Raw genomic sequence first — 20,626 nt, 5'->3', positions numbered from 1 at the left:
GCTTTTCTTACGCTGCATTAAGTATAGTAGCGAAATATTTTAAAGATAAAAACGGATACATGTGTTAGATGTGTTTCAAAACGTACGGTTTAAATGATGAAGTGGCACTGAGTGAAAATAGAATTGTGATACAGTATTCAAAAACTATGTTCCCAATAAGCAAAAAGTCAACAGTCTAAGTTTATATATATTTTAAGACTGTGTACAAAAAAGATACGTCACTAAGTTTCGTAAAAAAATCCGTGCAATCTTGCTTTCTCAAACGTACCTGTTTTAATTAGATACGATACTTGTATATTTAAAAGTAAATATACAATGAACTTCAAATTGTGAAATAGAACTATTAGATTGAAGGTACGTAAGTGAGTAAAATAACCATTTCTTGTGTTTTAAAATGGAAAATTAAATGTTTATAGCAAAAGTGGAGACTTAAGATAAGTAAAACATTTAGGTATTAATTAAACATTTCATCCGAACATAAGAACTGTCTCTGATGTAGCTGTTAAGCGCCCCTCGGTGGGTCAGCGGCAGGCTGACGTACTTGAAATTTTAAAATCCGGGGTTTAACTTCCACAATGGATGGAGCGCAGATAGTTTACTGTGTAGCTTTGCGTTAAAACAGCTGGTAAGTTCCGAGTATTTATCTGTGTACAATTACGTATGTATCTTACCGTTAGATGACGAAAGACAAAGTTGATGTAAATATTAGGAAATACATGCAGCATTAAGGTTTGAGTCAGCATTCTTCTAAGAATTCATGTCTTGTCTAATTTGTTAATTTCGACAGTAAATAAATGTAAAATTAAATGCAGCTTATGGTAGGTTGCTTTAGATTTAATTGGAGGATCATCGGATATTTCCATATTGCTTATATCATAATATAAAAGATCGTGAAAAATTAGAGGAACAGCCATGAAGAGTGAGGACTTCCTGTAGATGTTTGGATGAGTTAGTTGAAAGAAAAGGACCGTCTACGTGCACTAATACTAGGAGCGAGAAGATGTTTCATTCCCTCTGCCTTGTTACATACGAATACTTGGACCACCAGTTGGAGCTCAATGATTTTTCTCTTTTAGTTAAGCTTCAGGGTTCTCGGAAGTCGAGTTCAATGAAACTAACCATCAGAGATAAGTTTTTCAACAAGCAAACGCTTGTTGAAGTTCAAAATTATACCTTTTTGTCTCTGTAATATTCTGCCTGCTTTAGAGAGATTATTGCAGATGGTTGTCTGAGAACTCTGATGGACACGTTTCTAGGCTTAAGTTGACAGTGTGATACTATTTTCAAAGACAAAGAAATAAGCTTTGGTAAACCTCTAAATAGTTATGGAAAGACTTGTTTTTTTGTTTGTTTTTGAATTTCGCGCAAAGCTACAGGAGGGCTGTTTGCGCTGGCCGTCCCTAATTTTGCAGTGTAAGACTATAGGGAAGGCAGATAGTCATCACCACCCATGCTAACTCTTGGGCTACTCTTTTACCAACGAATAGTGGGATTGGCCGTCACATTACAACGCCCCCATTGCTGAAAAGGCAAGCATGTTTGGTGCGACGGGAATTCGAACCCGCGACACTCGGATTACGAGTCGAACGTCTTAACCCACTTGGCCATGCCGGACCACTATGGAAATACTGAGAGATGGCGACTCAATGTTCGAGTTTATACTTTGCAAGTCACTTTGTCAGTCGGTATTTAAACTTCTGCAGAGCCATCCAGTAAGCAGGCAGCATATTTCAACAAAAGATTTACAAAGCTGCTTAAGCTTTGCATCATAGATAGATGTGCAAAAGAGAAATACAACTAACAGTTTGTAGTAGAAGGTCGGATAAGATTGCTACCCTAACTCTGAATTTATTTTTTCAACAATTAAGATGAACTTCATGAAAAAAGCAAAAGGTTTAAAACAATCACACAGTCTCACTTCACTTTCACTAACTTACTTTAATTTCTTGAATCTCCACGTGTTTGTATCCTATTTATATACCTTATAAATCTCTATCTCTAGCCCTCTAGTAGCAACAATATTACCTATAACAAGGAAATCTTGGAAGCTTCGAGTAAGGTGACGTCAGCAGTATTACGAAAGCTTAATACTACAATTAAATGGCACAAACAATGTACGGCTTCACATAGTTATGTGACGAAGCTTATCGTAACTATCGCTTTTACAATAATTAATTTTTAACAGTTCTTATGAAATTTAAATGATCATTACATATTAAATAAACTAAATACTAGTTCTTATGTTAAACATTCTTTGGTGTGTTTGGCTTTTCCAGTAGGGGCCCGGTATGGCCAGGTGATTAAGACATTTAACTCGCAATCTGAAGGTCACGGGCTCAAATCCTCGTCACACCAAACAAGTTCACCCTTTCAGCCGTTGGTGCATTCTAATGTTATGGTCAATCCCATTATTCGTTGGTAAAAGAGTAGCCCAAAAGTTGGCGGTGGGTGATGCTGACTAGCTGCCTTCCTTCTAATCTTACCCTGCTAAATTAGCGACGGGCTAGCGCAGATTGCCTTTGTGTACCTTTGTGGAAAGTTCAAAACAAACAAACAAATTTTCCCAATAGAATTGCTTTGATATATCCGATAGTCCTGATTCTCTATTCTGTAAATTCCTTTTCGTTTTTGACTTGTACTCCACCTTCTCTAGAGAAATATCCCAAAGTTTCTGCAGTGAAGTGTATTTTTTGTGTGTTTCTATCAGTTCCTGTACAACTACATTGGGTATGTCACTTTTCGAGACTTGAATGTGTTTGATGTCTTGCTTCCTCTTCTACCCTTGAGTTCTTGTGGTGACTACTGGTGCTTCATCCATCTTCTCTCTGTCTGGTTTCTCCAAAATTCTACTATCTTGTACGTTTCCAACCCCCAGGTTGCATACTGGTACCTTCATGCACATGGCTTCAAGGTCTCATGTACAATATAGAGTATCCATCTTTATTTCTACTATGTGAAACTTCCTCACTGACCCATCAATTACTACACACACACAGGTGTATCATGCATATCATTTGCTCATAAGATACCAGACTGATTCTCACAGCTCCATTGCTACACCCAGTGTCTTGTAGTACCTTCACTTTCTTTTCTCTGATACAGCTTTTACCTGATGGCATCTTGCGATTTGTTGTCACATCTCGATGTTTTGCAAACGCTCCAATCACAATTGGCACTGTTAATCCATTTGCTAACTCGAGATGACCATTAGTCATGTACTGGTTAATCATGGAAATAGCACTTCCTTCTTATGGTGAATCTGACGGGTTGCTTCTGTTTCTCCTAGCACCGTCACCTATGGTGGCAGTCAATCTTTTCTTGTTTCTTGCCAGCGCCATTTTGTAAGAAACTCCAGCTGTTTTATGTTGATATTCCTCCTGTTACTTGTTGGTGAATGTAACCTGTTTTATGAGAAATATGACGTCTCTTCTCCCTTCTGTCCGTTGACTTTTGTCATGCAGTCTCACTTCGCTGTCACTAACTTAACTTCTTGAACCTGCACGTATTTATAATACGCGACAGAATAATGTTGAATTCTCTAGCCCTCTAGTAGCTACATTATTAAACTAGAAAAACTTGAAATTTTCGGGTAAGATGGTGTACAACAACTGAACTGCACAACGACTTTTTTCATAGTTACCTAAGGAAACTTGTTATAACTATCGCTTTAAAATAATTAACTTTTAACACTTTTGTTATGAAAAATAAATAATAATTAAATATTAAATCACTAAATAATGACCCTTAAACTGAACAGTCTTGTACATCCAACAGATTATATGGGCAAAGGAAGAGTAGGGCTAGTAATATAAGTATCAGGTCATCCCACAAGTAATGCCCGAAAATTTAATACAAAAAAGTGTATCATCATTTCTGTCCTTGTAAAAGGCTTTAATGAATAAAATTATTAGGACGTGTACAAAAATGTTCAGATAAATAAAAGAAACTCAACTCCACTTTTCAGATCGTTAATCAAGTAAACCCTTATGAAGATGGATGTGTCTGAGAAGCACATTAGGCATACAATGCTTTATGAGTTTAAAAAAGGCATTAGTGTAGCAGAAACTACATGAAACATTCAAAGTGTTTATGGTGTAGAGTCTCTTAATAAAAGAAAATGTCGAAGGTGGTTTCAGAAGTTCAAATCAGGTGACTGTAGCTTAAGTGATGCGCCACGTTCAGGTCGTCCTGTTGAGTTTAATGATGACTTGGTGCTGGCTGCACTTGATGAAAATTGTGTTGTAACAGTTGAACTAGTACAGAAGCTTAATTCAACCTATTCAACAGTTCACCGTCGTCTGTAATAGCTTGAAAAGGTGTCAAAACTTGGCAAATGGGTACCCCATGATTTGACAGAAGCCAAGTTTAGAGCAAGAGTAGAGATTTGCACTTCTCTGTACTCTCGTGAACGGAACTCACCTTTTTTGAACAGGTTGGTGACTGGAGATGAAAAATTAATACATTATACAAATGTTAAGCGCTGCAGACAATGGCTAAACTGGCTAAAGCACAGCTCAAAATGGACCTCCAGCTTAAGAAAGTCTTGTTAAGCGTTTGGTGGAATATTGTTGGTGTGATCCATTTTGAGTTGCTGCCATTCAATGTAACGATTACATCAGACTTCTGTTGTTAGAGCACTTGAACGTTGTATTGAAAGAAAAGAGGCCTGCTTTGATCGGTCGTAGAGGTGTTGTGTTACACCAGGATATTGCACAGCCCCATACAGCAAGGATCACATCTGCAGAGCTTGAAGAGCTAGGATGAGAAAAACTTCCACATCCTCCTTATTCTCCAGACCGTGCCCCATCTGATTATCATATATTCTGAAGTGTGCAGAACTATCTTGATGGAAAAGAGTTTGGAACACATGAAGATGTCAAAACTACCCTCTCTAAATTATTTTCCTCCAAACCTCAATGATTCTATTGAAGTGGCATTCAGAAATGGTTGTGAATCGTTGGCAGGAAGTAATTAATAATAATGGAACATACATTATTGATTAAATAACATTAAAAGCGTTTGAAATAATTTCGCTTTTTCTAAACCTAAAATCGGACATTACGTAAGGGATAACCTGATATTTTCGTCATCCTCTATTGCTCAAAGTTAATAACGACAATAAGTAATTCCTTTTAGGATAAAGAAAAGTGTGGGTTCACTTCCATCGAAAAACATAAAAAGTTGTTAATTACTCTCATGAATTATATGACTTTTTTCATATTAATTAGTAACCATCAGTTTTAAATTGTTTAGTGCCGTTAAATGCAGAAAAGAAAAACCGGTATACTTAGAGTTATTAGCTTATTGAGAGATTGGTGAGCTTTTTTTTTAATTTCGCGCAAAACTACTCGAGGGCTATCTGCGCTAGCCGTCCCTAATTTAGCAGTGTAAGACTAGAGAAAAGGCAGCTAGTCATCACTACCGCCGCCAACTCTTGGGCTACTCTTTTACCAACGAATGGTGGGATTGACCTTCACATTATAACGCCCCCACGGCTGAAAGGGCGAACCTGTTTGGTGCGACGGGGATTCGAACCCGCGACCCTCGGAGAGCTTTCTTTAGACGGCGGTAGTGAATATTGCGATGATGATCTGTGGGAGAAACATTGAAGGGAAGAAACGCTAGTAAAGCAAGGAAAAGAGAATTTTGTAAATTATCTCTAACTAGAGACTACTCACATGAAACTTTACTACAAGTTTTTTTAACTGATAATTTCTCAGAATAGATATCACGTGCCTTCCGTAAATAATGTGCTGAGAATTATTACCCAGAAAGCTATAATATTCCATCATCTTTTCTTATTATTTACTTATTTTTAGCTCAATTATTAGTGAGTCAGTCACTTTTTCTTATCTCGTGTACTAGTATTGTGACCCCGTATTATCTCAAATATTGATAACTTCCACACTTTTGGTTTTATTTAGCGAAACTTTTGTGTGTCATTATTTTATTTTGAATTTCGCGCGAAGCTACTCGAGGGCTATCTGCGCTAGCCGCCCATAATTTTAAAATGTGAGACTGGAGGGAAGATAGCTAATCATCATTACCCACCCCCACCTCTTCGGCCACTCTTTTATCAACAAATACCGTCACATCATAATGCCCTACGGCTGAAAGGGCGAGCATGTCGGGCGTGACGGGGACTCAAACCTACGACCCTCAGATTACGAGTCGAGTGCCTTAACCACCTGTCCACGCCGGACAATTTCGTCAGTTTCAGAAACGTAAGTAGTTGATCTTAAAAGTTCTTTTATGAGTGAAATAAATGGCGTATTTCAACAATGACAACGAGCTAGCCAATATTAAAGCCGCATCTTGAGTAAAGCTATAGGCAACCTACAATAGTTGAAATGTAGATAAAAATAAACCACATTCAATGAGAAATTCTTATCTGTAATATGAATAAATGTGTGAAATATTGAAAATAAATGTTTAACCACATTTAATAGCTTTAAAAAGAAAAGAAAAAGACTCGTGCATCGCCAAATTTGATGGTACACGTATTTCGTTACTTAATTCAGTTATGTTTGTTTGTTTTGAATTTTGTGCAAAGCTACTCGAGGGCTATCTGCACTAGCCGTCCCTAATATAGCAGTGTAAGACTAGAGGGAAGGCAGCTAGTCATCACCACCCACTGCCAACTCTTGGGATTTCACCAATGAATAGTGGGATTGACCGTACATTATAACCCACACGGCTGAAAGGGTGAGCATGTTTGGTGCGACCGGAATTCGAACCAGTGACCCACAGATTACCAGTCGGACGCCTTAACACACTTGACCATGCCGGGCCCTAATTCAGTTATGACTATGGAATTAACATTGTAGATAATACCAAGACGACTTAACCAACAGCCAGTCTATATTAATAACAAGTGTATTTTTTTCAACGCAAATTCCCCTTTGGCAACGGTCAACAACATTAAAATGCGTTTGAAATGGTGTCTGTTTGTTCGCTTTTATAATTTTCGTGTAAAATTATACCAGCTTTTAGTTGTTTCTAATTTTGAAACTGATAACAAGAAGGTAGATTAAGGAGTACAGTAAAACATCACCAACTAATAGTAGAGGTCACCTGCAACTTTTACAGTTCACCAACATCCTCATAACGTAAAGCGCATTTTTGCGTCAAATGAACTCGAACTACCGGTTATTAGATTCACTGTCCAAGAGCTCTAACTTTTTGGATACTCCCGACGAAAAATCGTATAATGTATTCAATGAATGTTTTACTAGACTCTAATACCATTGGATATGTGTATATAAATAATTAATAATGAAATAAATATTCAGTGTAATAGCAATTTGCTTCTTTACATTAATTTTTATAACTTTATAATGTTCCTTATTATCGCCTCATTTAAAGATAGCCCCCCGCTAGTACAGTGATAAGTCTACGGATTTACAACGCAAAAATCAAGGGTTCGATTCCCCACGGTGGGCACAGCAGATAGCCCGATGTAGCTTTGCTATAAGAAAACATACATTTAAAGATTCTTTAATAAACGCTAATTATTGACACTTTTTAACTAAAATACAATGATTAACTAAGTCGTTATTGTTCAAAGAAATCATTGTAACTACTATGATTAGATTATTTTTGCGGTAACAAGTATGTTTGTTTGTTTAATAACAAGGTGAACAATGCTTTAACTTAACCGCAGATATTCAACCTCGAAGTTTATCGTGCTAAGACCTAAAGCTTATCGCTTACCGAATGGCTGTATATTCACTAAACCACTAGTTTGTTTGTTTGATTCTGCGCGAAGATATACGATGGTTATTTGTACGAGCTGTCCATAGATTTAAAGTAACAGGTTAAAAAAAAAACAGCTATTAACTTCAACAACAACTACTGCCTACACTTGGACTGTTCTCGAAAAGCCGAACAGTGGGATTTGATATTCACTTAAAACGCAATCTTGCCTATAAAGTACAGAATGCAATTTTTTTATGGTAACAGGACGCGAAGAATTAAACGGAAGCTATAGGGTAAGGCACACTAATTACTGGACTGCACTCAGATAATAGACAACTAAAGTGTGTGTAATTTAACCAAACTGAATAATATCTACTGTAGCTCAAGTAGAAATTATTTATAATTTGTTTACTTGCAGCGAAAGCATAATACAGATTGTTGACGATGAAAATGTTACAGCTTAAGTCATTCTTGTTCAAATGGAATTATTTAGAAGGTTTGACTGCTGAAGCTATTATTGTTAGAAATATAAAAAAACATTTATAGTTTAATTCACTTTTGTTAGACAGTAATTATCCAGAGAGTTTTATTGTTGAAACTATTAAAATGAAACGATTGTTGGAAATGAAACCCTCTTTCTCATGGAGGAAATGTCCAGAAAGTTCTATTCTTGAAGGCCCGGCATGGCCAAGCGTATTAAGGTGTTTGACATGTAATCCGAGGGTCGCGGGTTCGCATCCCCGTCGCGCCAAACATGCTCGCCCTTCCAGCCGTGGGGGCGTTATAATGTGACGGTCAATCCCACTATTCATTGGTAAAAGAGTAACCCAAGAGTTGGCGGTGGGTGGTGATGACTATCTGCCTTCCCTCTAGTCTTACACTGCTAAATTAGGGACGGCTAGCACTGATAGCTCTCGAGTAGCTTTATGCGAAATTCAAAAACAAAGTATTCTTGAAACTATTAAAATTAAAAGATTATTAGAAATGAAGTCCTCTTTGTTATGCATGAAATTTCTAAAAAGTTCTATTGTCGAAACTATTAAAAATGAAACGATTGTTAGAAATTAAGCCGTTTTTGTTATACTTAAAATTTCCAAAAAGTTTTATTGTTAAAACTATCAAAATTAAACGATTGTTACAAATAAACTCCTCTTCTTGGATAGGAGTTCTCCAGAAAGTTCTATTATTGAAACTGTTAAAATGAAATGATAGAATATTAGATTGCAAATTTTCAAAAGTTTTACCGTTGAAACTATTAGAATAAATTGAATGTATGAGTCTAAGTTATTATTGTTAGATAATTTTTTAAAGAAGGTTTAATTCATGAAATCAGTAAACGTGCGATTTAACCTTACAGCATTAACCCTCTAAACACTCAAATATAATTTGAAATAACAATTTTCTACTGTTTTCGTAAACCCGATATCACAATTATTCAATATGTAGTTCGTGACCTTAAAAGAAAAAAAAAAAAAAACTTAAAATATTTTTATAATATTTATATTATCACTGGTTACAGACAACTTAACACTCCTACGAAAAGTGGGGCCTAATTTGATTCATTTCATCAAATGAAATGGCAATTTCATTTAAATACAAATTTATTAGCCTAATATTAATAACCTTTCAAGTTGCTCTGGGGCCTATTAGGCCCCACTTTTCGTAGGAGTGTTAAGAATTTAGAAAAAAAAAACAGTTTGTCTTTCAATTAAATATAGCTGTTAGTGTTTTCAACGGTAATAATAATAGATGTAAGTTATGCACCTTTAAAGACATTGGATGAACATTTTTCTTTTTTGTTGTTAAGTTCAAAGCTACACAACGGGCTGTCTGAGCTGTGCCCACTACGATTATCGAAACGTGGTTTTTAGCATTATAAGCCTTTACACTTTTTTACCAAGGAATGATGGGTGGACACATTTCTGTATTGCTAAATACTTTTATCATAATTTATTTTTATTTATATTTTACAATACATATTTTGTCATGGACATATACCTTCCCAAATAAATAATATAAGCGATTTTAAATCAGCACGAATGTCGCATGCAAAAATCACAAAATATCAGGCAGTACTGTTCACAACATTTCCATAGTTACGCTATAAAGTCTCGTGGTCGTTTAATGGAACCATACATTTTTTGCTATACTCCCTGCTGCTGCACAAAGACTAACATTTGTACATTGAGTAAAAAAATTCAATGCATCACAAAAGCGAAATGAATGATAAATAAAACCAAAATGGACATTATCTGAAACGATAGATGCCACTACTGTCGTTCAACATTATTCAAACCTAAAATTACATTACTAAGCTCTTAACTGTCAGCACTATTTATATTAAAGACAAAACTTTAAAACAAAACAATCACGGTTATTTCTGTTATATAACATTAACAACCGAAAATACAGTAACGTTCTTGTCTTGATGAGAACAAAATACTTTAACTAAACCCGCATGAAGAATGTTTGAAAAAGTGGGGTCGAATTTGTGAGATCAAAACCCAACACATATTGTGCAAAGTACAATCTATATGCAAAGCATGCTAATTCTACGAGGGCTTCGGAGGCAACCTCTCTCCAAGAAATTTGTAAAATATAGGTACTATAAAATTCAATCTGGAAACTTAATCAATTGCATGGTTGTTCACATATAATCCACAAAGACCCAGTTATTGTTTGTTTGTTTTTTTGAATTTCGCACATAGCTACTCGAGGGCTATCTGCGCTAGCCGTCCCTAATTTAGCAGTGTAATACTAGAGGGAAGGCAGCTAGTCATTACCACCCACCGCCAACTATTGCGCTACTCTTTTACTAACGAATAGTGGGATTGATCGTAACTTTATACCGCCCCCACAGCTAAAAGGGCGAGCATGTTTGGTACGACCGGGATTCGAACACGCGACCCTCAGATTACGAGTCGAACGCCTCAACCCACTTAGCCATGCCGGGCCAAGGCCCAATGAACAGTCAACAAATCATTCTGTTATAACACTCTATGCAGAGCTAAATTTAAATCAACATAAACATGTATATTTTTTATAGTAAAGTACTGTAATATCTACATGTACAGAAGTTATTAATTAAGTTATATCTGATTTAAACAACTCTGTACAAAAATACGTTAGCTATTTCAATCATTGGCTATAATATACGCACGTGTCTGCACAACTGAAATAACATGTTAGCATGCTTTATTCTTCTGGGTTGCTTTTCTATAATTAACTTATGTACAGTTTCACTATTGAAAGAAGTGTCATAACGGTTATGTATTAAAACTAGGGCACTTACTCTTTTTTTCGGACGCCCACAAATATTTTCAAGAGAGGGCATAACATGTATACAGAGAATCCACTTTTACAGTGTAAGTCAACAGACTAAAATAATGTATTGTGTGTTTGACCGCAAACAAATTTACATTCTTAATAAAAATTACTAAAGAAATATTTACTTTAACTACGATGTTAAATTTGCATGATGACACTTGCAGTTGTTTGTGAAATATTAGGGCAAATGTTCCCTTTTGCCCCTTCCTTCAAGTGTCCAAGAATTTGTCCACATCTTTGATAATTTATCAAAAGAACGTTCACATGAACACGAAATGAGTGACAGTGTGGGAAAAAGTTTCAGTAACAAGAAGATAATTGGTAACTGAAGCACACTTCCAATCAGTTAACCATCGAATCTCAGTGATTAAGTCACTTAAACTACTCCAAGAAAGAAGGAATAAGAAACCAGCCGATCCCTTCAAACGTAGCCTTGATAGTGGATTTATTGATCCCAGCCACTAGATGGCTCTGTTCACAAGTCATTTATTTATACGTTTTGTTGCGCTTTTTTCCGCTTTGCTTCTTCTCTTAAACGTCACCATTGGCTTTAATATTTTTTCTACTTCCCCACATTTCTCACGTCCACCAAGTTAGAACATACGATCTATCTCCGAAACTTATCAATTCTATGAATTCAACAAGAAATGTATCGCCAGCAGGACAAAGGGGAGAATCAATGTCCCCTTAACACTTCAGTTTAGAAAAGTTTTTTTCCAATAAAGAATTAAACAAGAGCTTTTTTATATAAATAATCACATAAAGAAATATACTTTAGTAACTATTTTGTATAACAACGTGAAATCTTAGTTTTGAAGACGCATGTCTTTAGGCCGTAGAATGACGCTACAGTTGTTTTATCCTTCCGTACTTTAAAAGCTTAACTAATGTTAGGCCTAAGTTCAACAATATAAAAGTGAATTTGTTGGTGCCTACGATTACAATTCGTTCGTATTGTTCTATAAATCTTGTATTTAAATAATTACTGTTGTAATGAATATACTGATTTGACCGCAAACGTTTTGCGAATCTCTGATAGTCCTTATGAAATTTAAAACTTGTTCTTAGTCTAATTGGTATACGGTATTGTGAGCAAGCACGGTTCATATATTTAAGGTAATAACTGAATACCGGAATTTAAGACACTGGAGGATATCTTTCGTGTAACAAGACTTATCCGTATAGGCAAAACTTACTTGTGTGTGTGTGAATTTGTAAATGGTGTTACAATGATTTACTTAAGTGAATTATTTTGCTTTACTTATTCTGTTACTTTAACACCTCCGACTACTCTTTCTACTTGTGGCCTCTAGGTGGAGCATTGTTGTGTTCTTAATTACATGAATTGTCACATATTCGTGAAATGGTAACGGATAAAAAGAAACTTGCTCTTTTATTTATTTTTGCTATTATTTAAAGAACTTTGTGGTATAGTTCAACAAGTGAGTTAAAAGAACAAAATAATCTATACGTTATATATATTTATTGAAAAAAGTCACCATACAGAAGTTTCTAACTACTTTACTAAATCTCCAGGTTTTCTATACAACACAATATTGTATGAAGATGACAAACTTCGGCATTTTTATTTAATAATTCCGACATTTAATAACATTTTATACAAATAAATATGTGCCAATGAATCTTAATTAGACATTAGATCTTCTAGTTTTGGCATTTATTTTATTTTTTTTTTGTAAAAAGTCAACAAATAATTAACAAACTAACAAACAACAAAACCTGAAATTCACAAGCTCGTGAATAATAATTTGATTGGCAATAATAACAAAAGCGGAGGCAACAGGTAATAACACAGTTATCATTTCAACACTAAACCCAATAACCTGAATTTTCGAAAGGTAGACATTTCTTCTCTTAGGGGGGTGGGCAATCTATCCAGTTTCCCCTAAAGACGAAAGGTCCAGGATAGGACCTTTATATTAAATTTCTCGAACCTGTGGTTTCTTAATATGAGAGCAATACTTATTCGCATGGTTTGGAATTGTCCAAAACAGATTCATTGGTATATACTGGCGTGTTTTTAAGGTAAATACCGTAGACAGCAAATATTTTTCACTAATTGTGTATTTTCAGTATGAACACAAAAATACACATCAGGCGGATAGGCTCCATAACTTCTTAAACTTTTTACATAATAATAATATAAATAATATTCCTATAATAAACATAGTAAATTGAAAGCCGATATAAAAAAGTTTTATAACACGTACAATTTTATCATGGTTAAATATACAAAGTGTCTGATTCCTAATTCACAGTGTTCATTTTATTCATTTTTTTTAAAAAACAGAACAGTTATATCGTTCTACTGAATATTTTCAGAATGAGTTTAGAAGAAAACCAAAATTACACTGAAGAGTAAACTATCGTTAAATGATAAAACTCTTACACTGCTTTGAAATTATTGTCACTATCCTCGTATAAGTATTGAATCTTTAGATACGTAACTAATACAAAACCCTGTAATATTTAAGACAGAAAAATATACTTTGAGCAAATACGTAAAATATATGATTTTGAATGCAATCAGCTCTCCTGAGGGTTTTACTAGAGACGGACGTTTTCATTCACAAAAGATTCCTAATGAAGAAATAAATATTAGCAGAAAAATTTTTTGTGTCACTTCAAACCATGCACAGAAAGAAATGACAGACTGATTAATTATTCCAAGTTTTCGTAATGTTTTACTTTACAACTTTTTAAAGTTTATTTGAATAATAACGTTGTAAGCAAATTGTTACTGATTACGTTTAGCATATTATTACATTCAACAAACGTTACAGATGTTTGCATGCAAAAAACTATAGAAACGAACCCTAAATAACGATGTACGATATGGCTTTGCAAACGTTGAGACTAGAATATGAGCCAGCAACATTTTTCTAATGGATGCCACTTACCAATATTTAAGATTTAAGATTGCATGCTACAGTATGATGTATTAACTGTAATAAAATAGTAGTTGTAGTAAGTTAACAATGTTTATTCGTTTTTTGTGTATGTTTAAAAATAACATTTTGTTCTTGTTTGTTTCTGCGAATTACCATGCCACAAAATTCTTTTCGTGTTGCTGATCCTAGGACTAGAATATGATATTGTAAAGTATATGGTCATCAGACCGTGAAATTTAAAACGATTACACTATCAGAACATGTGGTTGGAAAGCGATCTCCATCAGATTTGGTCTCATGTTATTAACGTATTGAAAAACTGAATTTCTGAAACAGCCTTTTGTATTTTATCACAGAATTCGTATAAAACCAAAGACCTTCTGCTTACTCCTATGATTTCAGGCCTTTTTTTTTTCTTCTTTAGGTATAAATAAGGCCCGGCATGGCCAGGTGGGTTAAGGCGTTCGACTCTTAATCTGAGGGTCGCGGGTTCGAATCCCCTCGCACTAAACATGCTCGCCCTTTCAGACGTGGGGGCGTTATAATGTGGCGGTCAATCCCAGTATTCGTTAATGAAAAGAGTTGCTCAAGAGTTGGCGGTGGGTGGTGATGACTAGTTGCCTTCTCTCTAGTCTTTTACTGCTAAATTAGAGACGGCTAGCGCAGATAGCCCTCGAATAGCTTTGCACGAAATTACAAACAAACTAATTATATTTTATATTCCTAATGTTTCAGTTCACGTAAGATAAAATTACAGTATTTGATGACTTTGTTTGTTAGTTTTTTTTTAATTTCGCGCAAATCTACTCGAGGGTTATCTGAACTAGTCGTCCCTAATTTAGCAGTGTAAGAATAGAGGGAAGGCAGCTAGTTATCACTACTCACCACCAACTCTTAGGCTACTCTTTTACAAACGAATAGTGGGATTGACTGTTATATTATAACGCACCCACAGCTGAAAGGGTGAGCATGTTTGATGTGACAGAGGTTCGAACCCGCGAACCTCAGATTACGAGTCGAACGCCTTAACCCACCTGGTCATGCCATGCCGTCGACGACTTAAAAGTGTTTGTGTGTTGTTAGAAAATATCGTACGTATGTTTCTTATAGTGATTTAGAGCATCACAACGGGTTTCACAAGTTTCATTTAAGTATCCTCGTGTAATTTAAGTTAAAAATAAATTATCTGTCTAAGTACGCCTAAATGTTTTTGCTTTCTTTTTTCCTTATGGTTTACACAGAAAGGAAATGTGTTACTCTCGACAACGGATTACTCCAACCTACTACAGACGGGTTATATTTTTGACGTAAGATGTTACATTACTGTAATCTGTTTTTGGTAATTTTATGCTAGCATTTAGTTGAACAATAACTGAAACCTCACAGGACAGTCTTGTTTCAAACAAAAAATAGCTTAAACATGATTAAAGAAGAAATATTTTCAATTTCTTCATCACGGCAACCGTTCATTACACGAGGTTATTCGAAAAAGATGTAATAGCATAAAGTTTTGTGAAACATGCGAAACTTTCTTCGACCTAGTAAGTAACAAAAATACTATGATAAGCTTAAGAAATATAATTACTCCTTCCTGCCTTAACGAAATATTAACCGATTAAATTCTATACAGCATGTATGTTCCGGGTAAAAAGTTGAATGTTACGTGATGTACACTGTTTGCTATTGATACAATGAATGAAAGGTAACGTTTCCTATAGCCGTAAGAGTGATGTCGCGTGTCACGTGTGCCTTGATGGCTTGTTAAATTTTATTTTGTGCTTATCTCGTAGAATTCTTAGCCAAGTCTTTAATACATGCGAACTTTGTTTTTTTAAATTAATGATAGGTACTTAACTTGTTACAGTTACGTTGTAGACTTCCTGTGGTAGCATTGATTAGCATCGTGAACTGCGAGAAATATATTATTAATGATAGGTACTTACCTTGCTACAGTTACGCTGTAGACTTCCTGTGGTAGCACTGATCACAGCATCGTGAACTGTGAGGAACACATTATTTCGTCCCAGAAGATCAAAAATACCAGATCTCTCAAGAGAATCACTGACCGCAGCTGAAATTTGACCCAGTAAAAACTAACTTAGACTAGTGTCATTTATTATAACTTACACATCCTTCTTTCATCCATATAAATATTATGCATTGCAGTTTAAGTAATAACTCAATTTAGGACGCTCTTTTAATCATTTGGAAATATCTAGACACGCGCGTCTATAATGACATGATTTATAGCAGTTTTATTAATACCCAGTTATGTATTATAACTCACTAACCGCAATAATAGAATTGTATTATCACTGAGGTTACTATTCTAATAGACAGAGCAAAAGCCCATGTGTGATAACTCAAATTACTTGTTTTTCACGTAGAACTACCTAATAAACAATCTGCATTCGGACCACCACGAGGAATCGAACTCGGGGTTTGAGCATACTAAGTTCGTAAAAGTATCGCTGACCCACAAAAAAGTAACCTAAATAACAATTATCTGGCAGAACAATTAAATTTTCTTATAAATAAAAGTTGCACTTTGAATAATCTCCTACCTACTCATATTCAAATATAAAAATGACACACACACACACACACACACACACAATAAGCACTATTGTTAAATTTGTTTGGTGTCTTTTTACATAAAGTCAAAGCTGACTAACATTCTCTAGTTTAGTGAAAGCTCAACTAATCAAGTGGCATACTGATTAACTAATTATATCATTTGTATGATTGTTTTTTTATAATTACAATATTTAAATCCAAGTCTAGAAAATTCGAGAGGTGATGACAAATCTCTACACTCAGAAAACTTCCAGCTGTCATTTAAAATCACCATTTTATCATGCCACCACTCCCTCTAGCGAACAATTCAAAATATTTAAAGAAAAAAAAAAGATATAATTAACAAAAATATTTTTAATTTGGTATTTAATAATTAAAAACAACCTTTAGTGGACTACTTTGAAATGTGAAAGAATTAGACCTAGCACGTAATTTACAGGTAATTTGAGATGTATCCGTCCAACAAAAACAAGAAGCTGTCCCTAACCCAAAATGATAACGTTGACAGTTTGCTGAGGTTATTAAAACTACAAAACAAACATTATATTCATCTGTCATAACTAGTAGAGCTAGGTTAAAAAGCTAGAATTCTCCTTTCGTGTTTACAGAAAACCAAAAACCAAACATTCTTACCAGGCAAGGAAGCTAAGTATATGCCAACACCTTCCTTTCTGGATTTATTAATAACCTGAAAAAAAAACAAAAAACAGCCCAAATGAAATATCGTAATATTTTTTTTTAGTTTAAAAGTGCCGAAGTTAAACTCAAAGTTCTTTCTTTAACTGTAACGAAAGAAACAATAAAGAACATTTATATTAACGAATTCTTAGCTATTGTTCTTCTGAGGTAAAAACGATTTCATATTTTTTTCTATCCACACCACTGAATACTTATAAGATCCCACAAATATGGTGTTTACATCGTCACAAGAACACTCGTTCGTTTATTGGTTTCGAATATTCGGAGTCAATAATCTACTTATCCAGAATGACAATGAATTACAACTGAGATTAGTTGTAAACATAAAATATAAAATCGTTAAATCTTAAATGATAAATAGTGTTCCACAAAACAAAGTTATATTTTCCTTGCTACCTACTTTACAAAATTATTCCTAAAAGGCTTAAGACAAACCTAAGTTTGTATTGAAGAAAAATGAATTAATTCAGAAACAGCCAATAATTTATTAGGCTCATCTTCTTTATCGTGAAAGTTTATCCAGATTATTTGGGAGCTTAAAACCTTTGACGTCTCGTAAAAACGTCTAAGTTTATAAGGTGCCCAGTTTAACTTTACAGTTAAACGTTTGGAAAGGAAGCTAATATGTATGTGCGATTTCTATATCATGTAGATTTGGTTTATAAATGTCATTACTAGTTTTAAGTTGGTTGAAGAATATACTTGATTTGTTAAATGCACATGAAGACTCATAACATCTCATTCGTCCTATTGAATCGCCTATTAGATTTATAAATTGTCCTATGCTTATAGCACATAAGAATTTGGTTTATTAAAATGAATGTTCAAACTGTCGTATCCGTTTCGTAAAACGACATCCAGATTTACTAGGATAAAGAAGCACACTTAATAAGAGAACAAGCTTATTTCTTAGTCAATTTGTCAACTTACAAATAATAGTGAACCCCCTATAAACTTGACGACTCGATTTACAATAATATACTAGATGCGATCAAAACGTTCTTAGACTTCACTTTTATTCCAAAGATTAATGTACATACATCAGTATTATATAGTATCCCATTCAAAGTAACCTCTCCCAACTAATACACACTTGTTACAACGTTCCTGCTATTTTCGAAAGCAATGCTGGAAGTCTTCAACTGTTATGTGACAAAGTTCTGCTTTCACGTTATTATGGATGGTTGGAATGTTATCAAATAATTTTCCTTTCAATTAATTTTAATTTTTAGGAACAGAAAAAATCACATGGGGCAAAATCAGGATAATACGGGAGATGTGGTATCACAGGAATGTTTTTTTTTCTGCCAAAAATTCTTGAACAAACGCGTTGTCACGATGAAGAAACCAGTGACCGTTCACCCACAGCTCTTAGTGGTTTCTTATAACTTTCTCCTTCAAGCAAATTTTATAAAAGGCCTTTATAAAAGGCCTGGTTAGCTCTCTTTCATCTTAGCGATCGTTTCATCAGTGGACAATGTCGACGGTTGCCCAGAACGTGGATCATCTTTGATCGATTCCCGGCCATTTTGAAAGCGTTTTGTCCACTGATAAATGATCGTCTTACTTTAAGCAGTCATCACCAAAGGCAGTTGTTAACATTTTGAGGATTTCTGTTCCTTCTTTACCATTTTTCACACAAAACTTGATGCAAACACGTTGTTCTTCTTTTCTGTACATTTTTATTACGACAGGGGCAAGAAATACGTCTGTCTTTGAACACGTTTTTCTCAACACTGGTATAAGGTCTGGAGAAATGGCCTGTTCGTGTGCTAAATCACTATTTGTACTTTGCACACACCTCAGTAAAGCTCGCTGCCTCTGTACTGGCACATGTAACAGAAGTTTTGGAACGTTTTAATTAGACCTCGTATCTGCAACTTTGCCATCTGTGAACATAATAAAAATAAAGGGTCTTCTGGCTTCGGGAAACCAGAAACTATCATGACCAATATCTCCTTTACTTAAACAGTGGCCTCCTGCTACTACAGCGGTAAGTCTACGTATTTACAATGCTAAAATAAGGCGTTGAATTCCCCTCGGAGGGCTCAGCAGATAGCCCGATGTGGCTTTGATATAAGAAGAAAACACACACACACAAACAGTGTCTTCCCAGCATTCATTGATTACAGTTATTTCCTTATCACATCATCTTCGAACGTTTTGATCAGACCTCATATAAATAGTGCATAAAGTATAACTTGTGTTATAAAGTTACACCTGCCCTTTATAACAGTTTGATTAAAGTTATGATGTAACCTTACTAAATCTTCCCTTCTGGAGTATGTGTTCGGCCTTACAACATAAAATCTAGAATTCGATTCCCCGCGGTGGACACAGCAGATAGCCCAAGCGTGACTTTGTTCTAAAACAAAAAAACAAAATTTCCTGAGACCGATCAACTCACCTCCCGCAAGGCTGTTAGGCCCGTATCATCAACGTAGCAAATGGTAGAGCAATCCAGAACAATATAGAAATCAAAGTTTGTCGAATCATTAGCATCTGGGTTTGTTGTAATATTCGGTAAAAACCTACAGCCCGTAAAATAAAAATGTTTCACGTTAAAATCAAAATGTCTAGAACTAGCGTACCTCTAATACTCAACTGTTATACAGAAAACGACGTTTGTTTATTTGTTTATGTTGTAACGGAAGGTTAAACAATGAACATTCTACATATCAAGGCTCCATCTTCGTCGAGATTAGGTCCATGTTTTGGACCAGAAAGGGTCAGGTTCAGCATGAACCTCTTTTTCCTTCTCTGAAAATGTTACTTTGTTTACACTGTTACTGAATCCTAGGTCATAACCATTGTTGTGTCGCTGCATCACTCATAGTATGTTAAATTTTGTCCAATGTCCGCAGTTTTTAATTAACAAAAACTTTTCGTGTCATGGTCAATTCATATGGTAATACTAACTCGTATGTTTCACTAGTTTCATTTATGTATTATCGCAATACTAAGTACGTATTCACAATATTGTCCCACCAAACACTCACACACACACAATCCTATTTTTACATATACAATCCCTTTTAAAATAGTTTACCTTTGTGTCTAGGATTCAGTTAGCCTACATTGTTTGCCCTGGAAGTTTCTTATTTATGATGTTTAGAGGGGAAAGGTACTAAGAGTTTGCTTGGTTCATCATGTGATATTTAAATCTAAATTAAGCCCAGGTGTTAGGGTGCTTGACTCGTAATCTGAGGATGGCGAGTTCGAATTCCCGTCCCACCAAACATGCTCGTCCTTTCAGTTGTGGGGGCATTATAATGTGACAGTCAATCCCACTATTCGTTGGTAAAAGTAGCTCAAAAGTTGGCGGTGGGCGGTGATGACTAGCTGCCTTCCCTATAGTCTTTCACTGCTAAATTATGGACGGTTAGCGCAGATAGCCCTCGAAGCTTTGCACG

General features: G+C 35.1%; 1 protein-coding gene across 3 annotated transcripts in view; it reads right to left on the bottom strand.

Annotated features, from left to right (window-relative positions):
- Positions 1 to 12,491: 12,491 nt before the first annotated feature.
- Positions 12,492 to 20,626, bottom strand: part of LOC143237175 (sulfate transporter-like) — a 47,405-nt gene continuing 39,270 nt past the window's right edge. For all 3 annotated transcript variants that reach the window (XM_076476145.1, XM_076476144.1, XM_076476143.1), the window contains exons 15-18: positions 19,621 to 19,744; positions 17,148 to 17,202; positions 15,881 to 16,008; positions 12,492 to 13,626 (exon numbers count right to left, since the gene is read on the bottom strand). In XM_076476145.1, the coding sequence (XP_076332260.1) occupies positions 13,594 to 13,626; positions 15,881 to 16,008; positions 17,148 to 17,202; positions 19,621 to 19,744 (340 nt within the window). In that variant the 3' untranslated portion in view covers positions 12,492 to 13,593. The remainder of the gene's footprint in view (positions 13,627 to 15,880; positions 16,009 to 17,147; positions 17,203 to 19,620; positions 19,745 to 20,626) is intronic.

The sequence above is a fragment of the Tachypleus tridentatus genome, chromosome 13 (genome assembly GCF_004210375.1).
Source record: "Tachypleus tridentatus isolate NWPU-2018 chromosome 13, ASM421037v1, whole genome shotgun sequence".
In the NCBI taxonomy this organism is placed as follows: Eukaryota; Metazoa; Arthropoda; class Merostomata; order Xiphosura; family Limulidae; genus Tachypleus; species Tachypleus tridentatus.
This window is presented reverse-complemented; position numbering and strand designations above follow the sequence as displayed.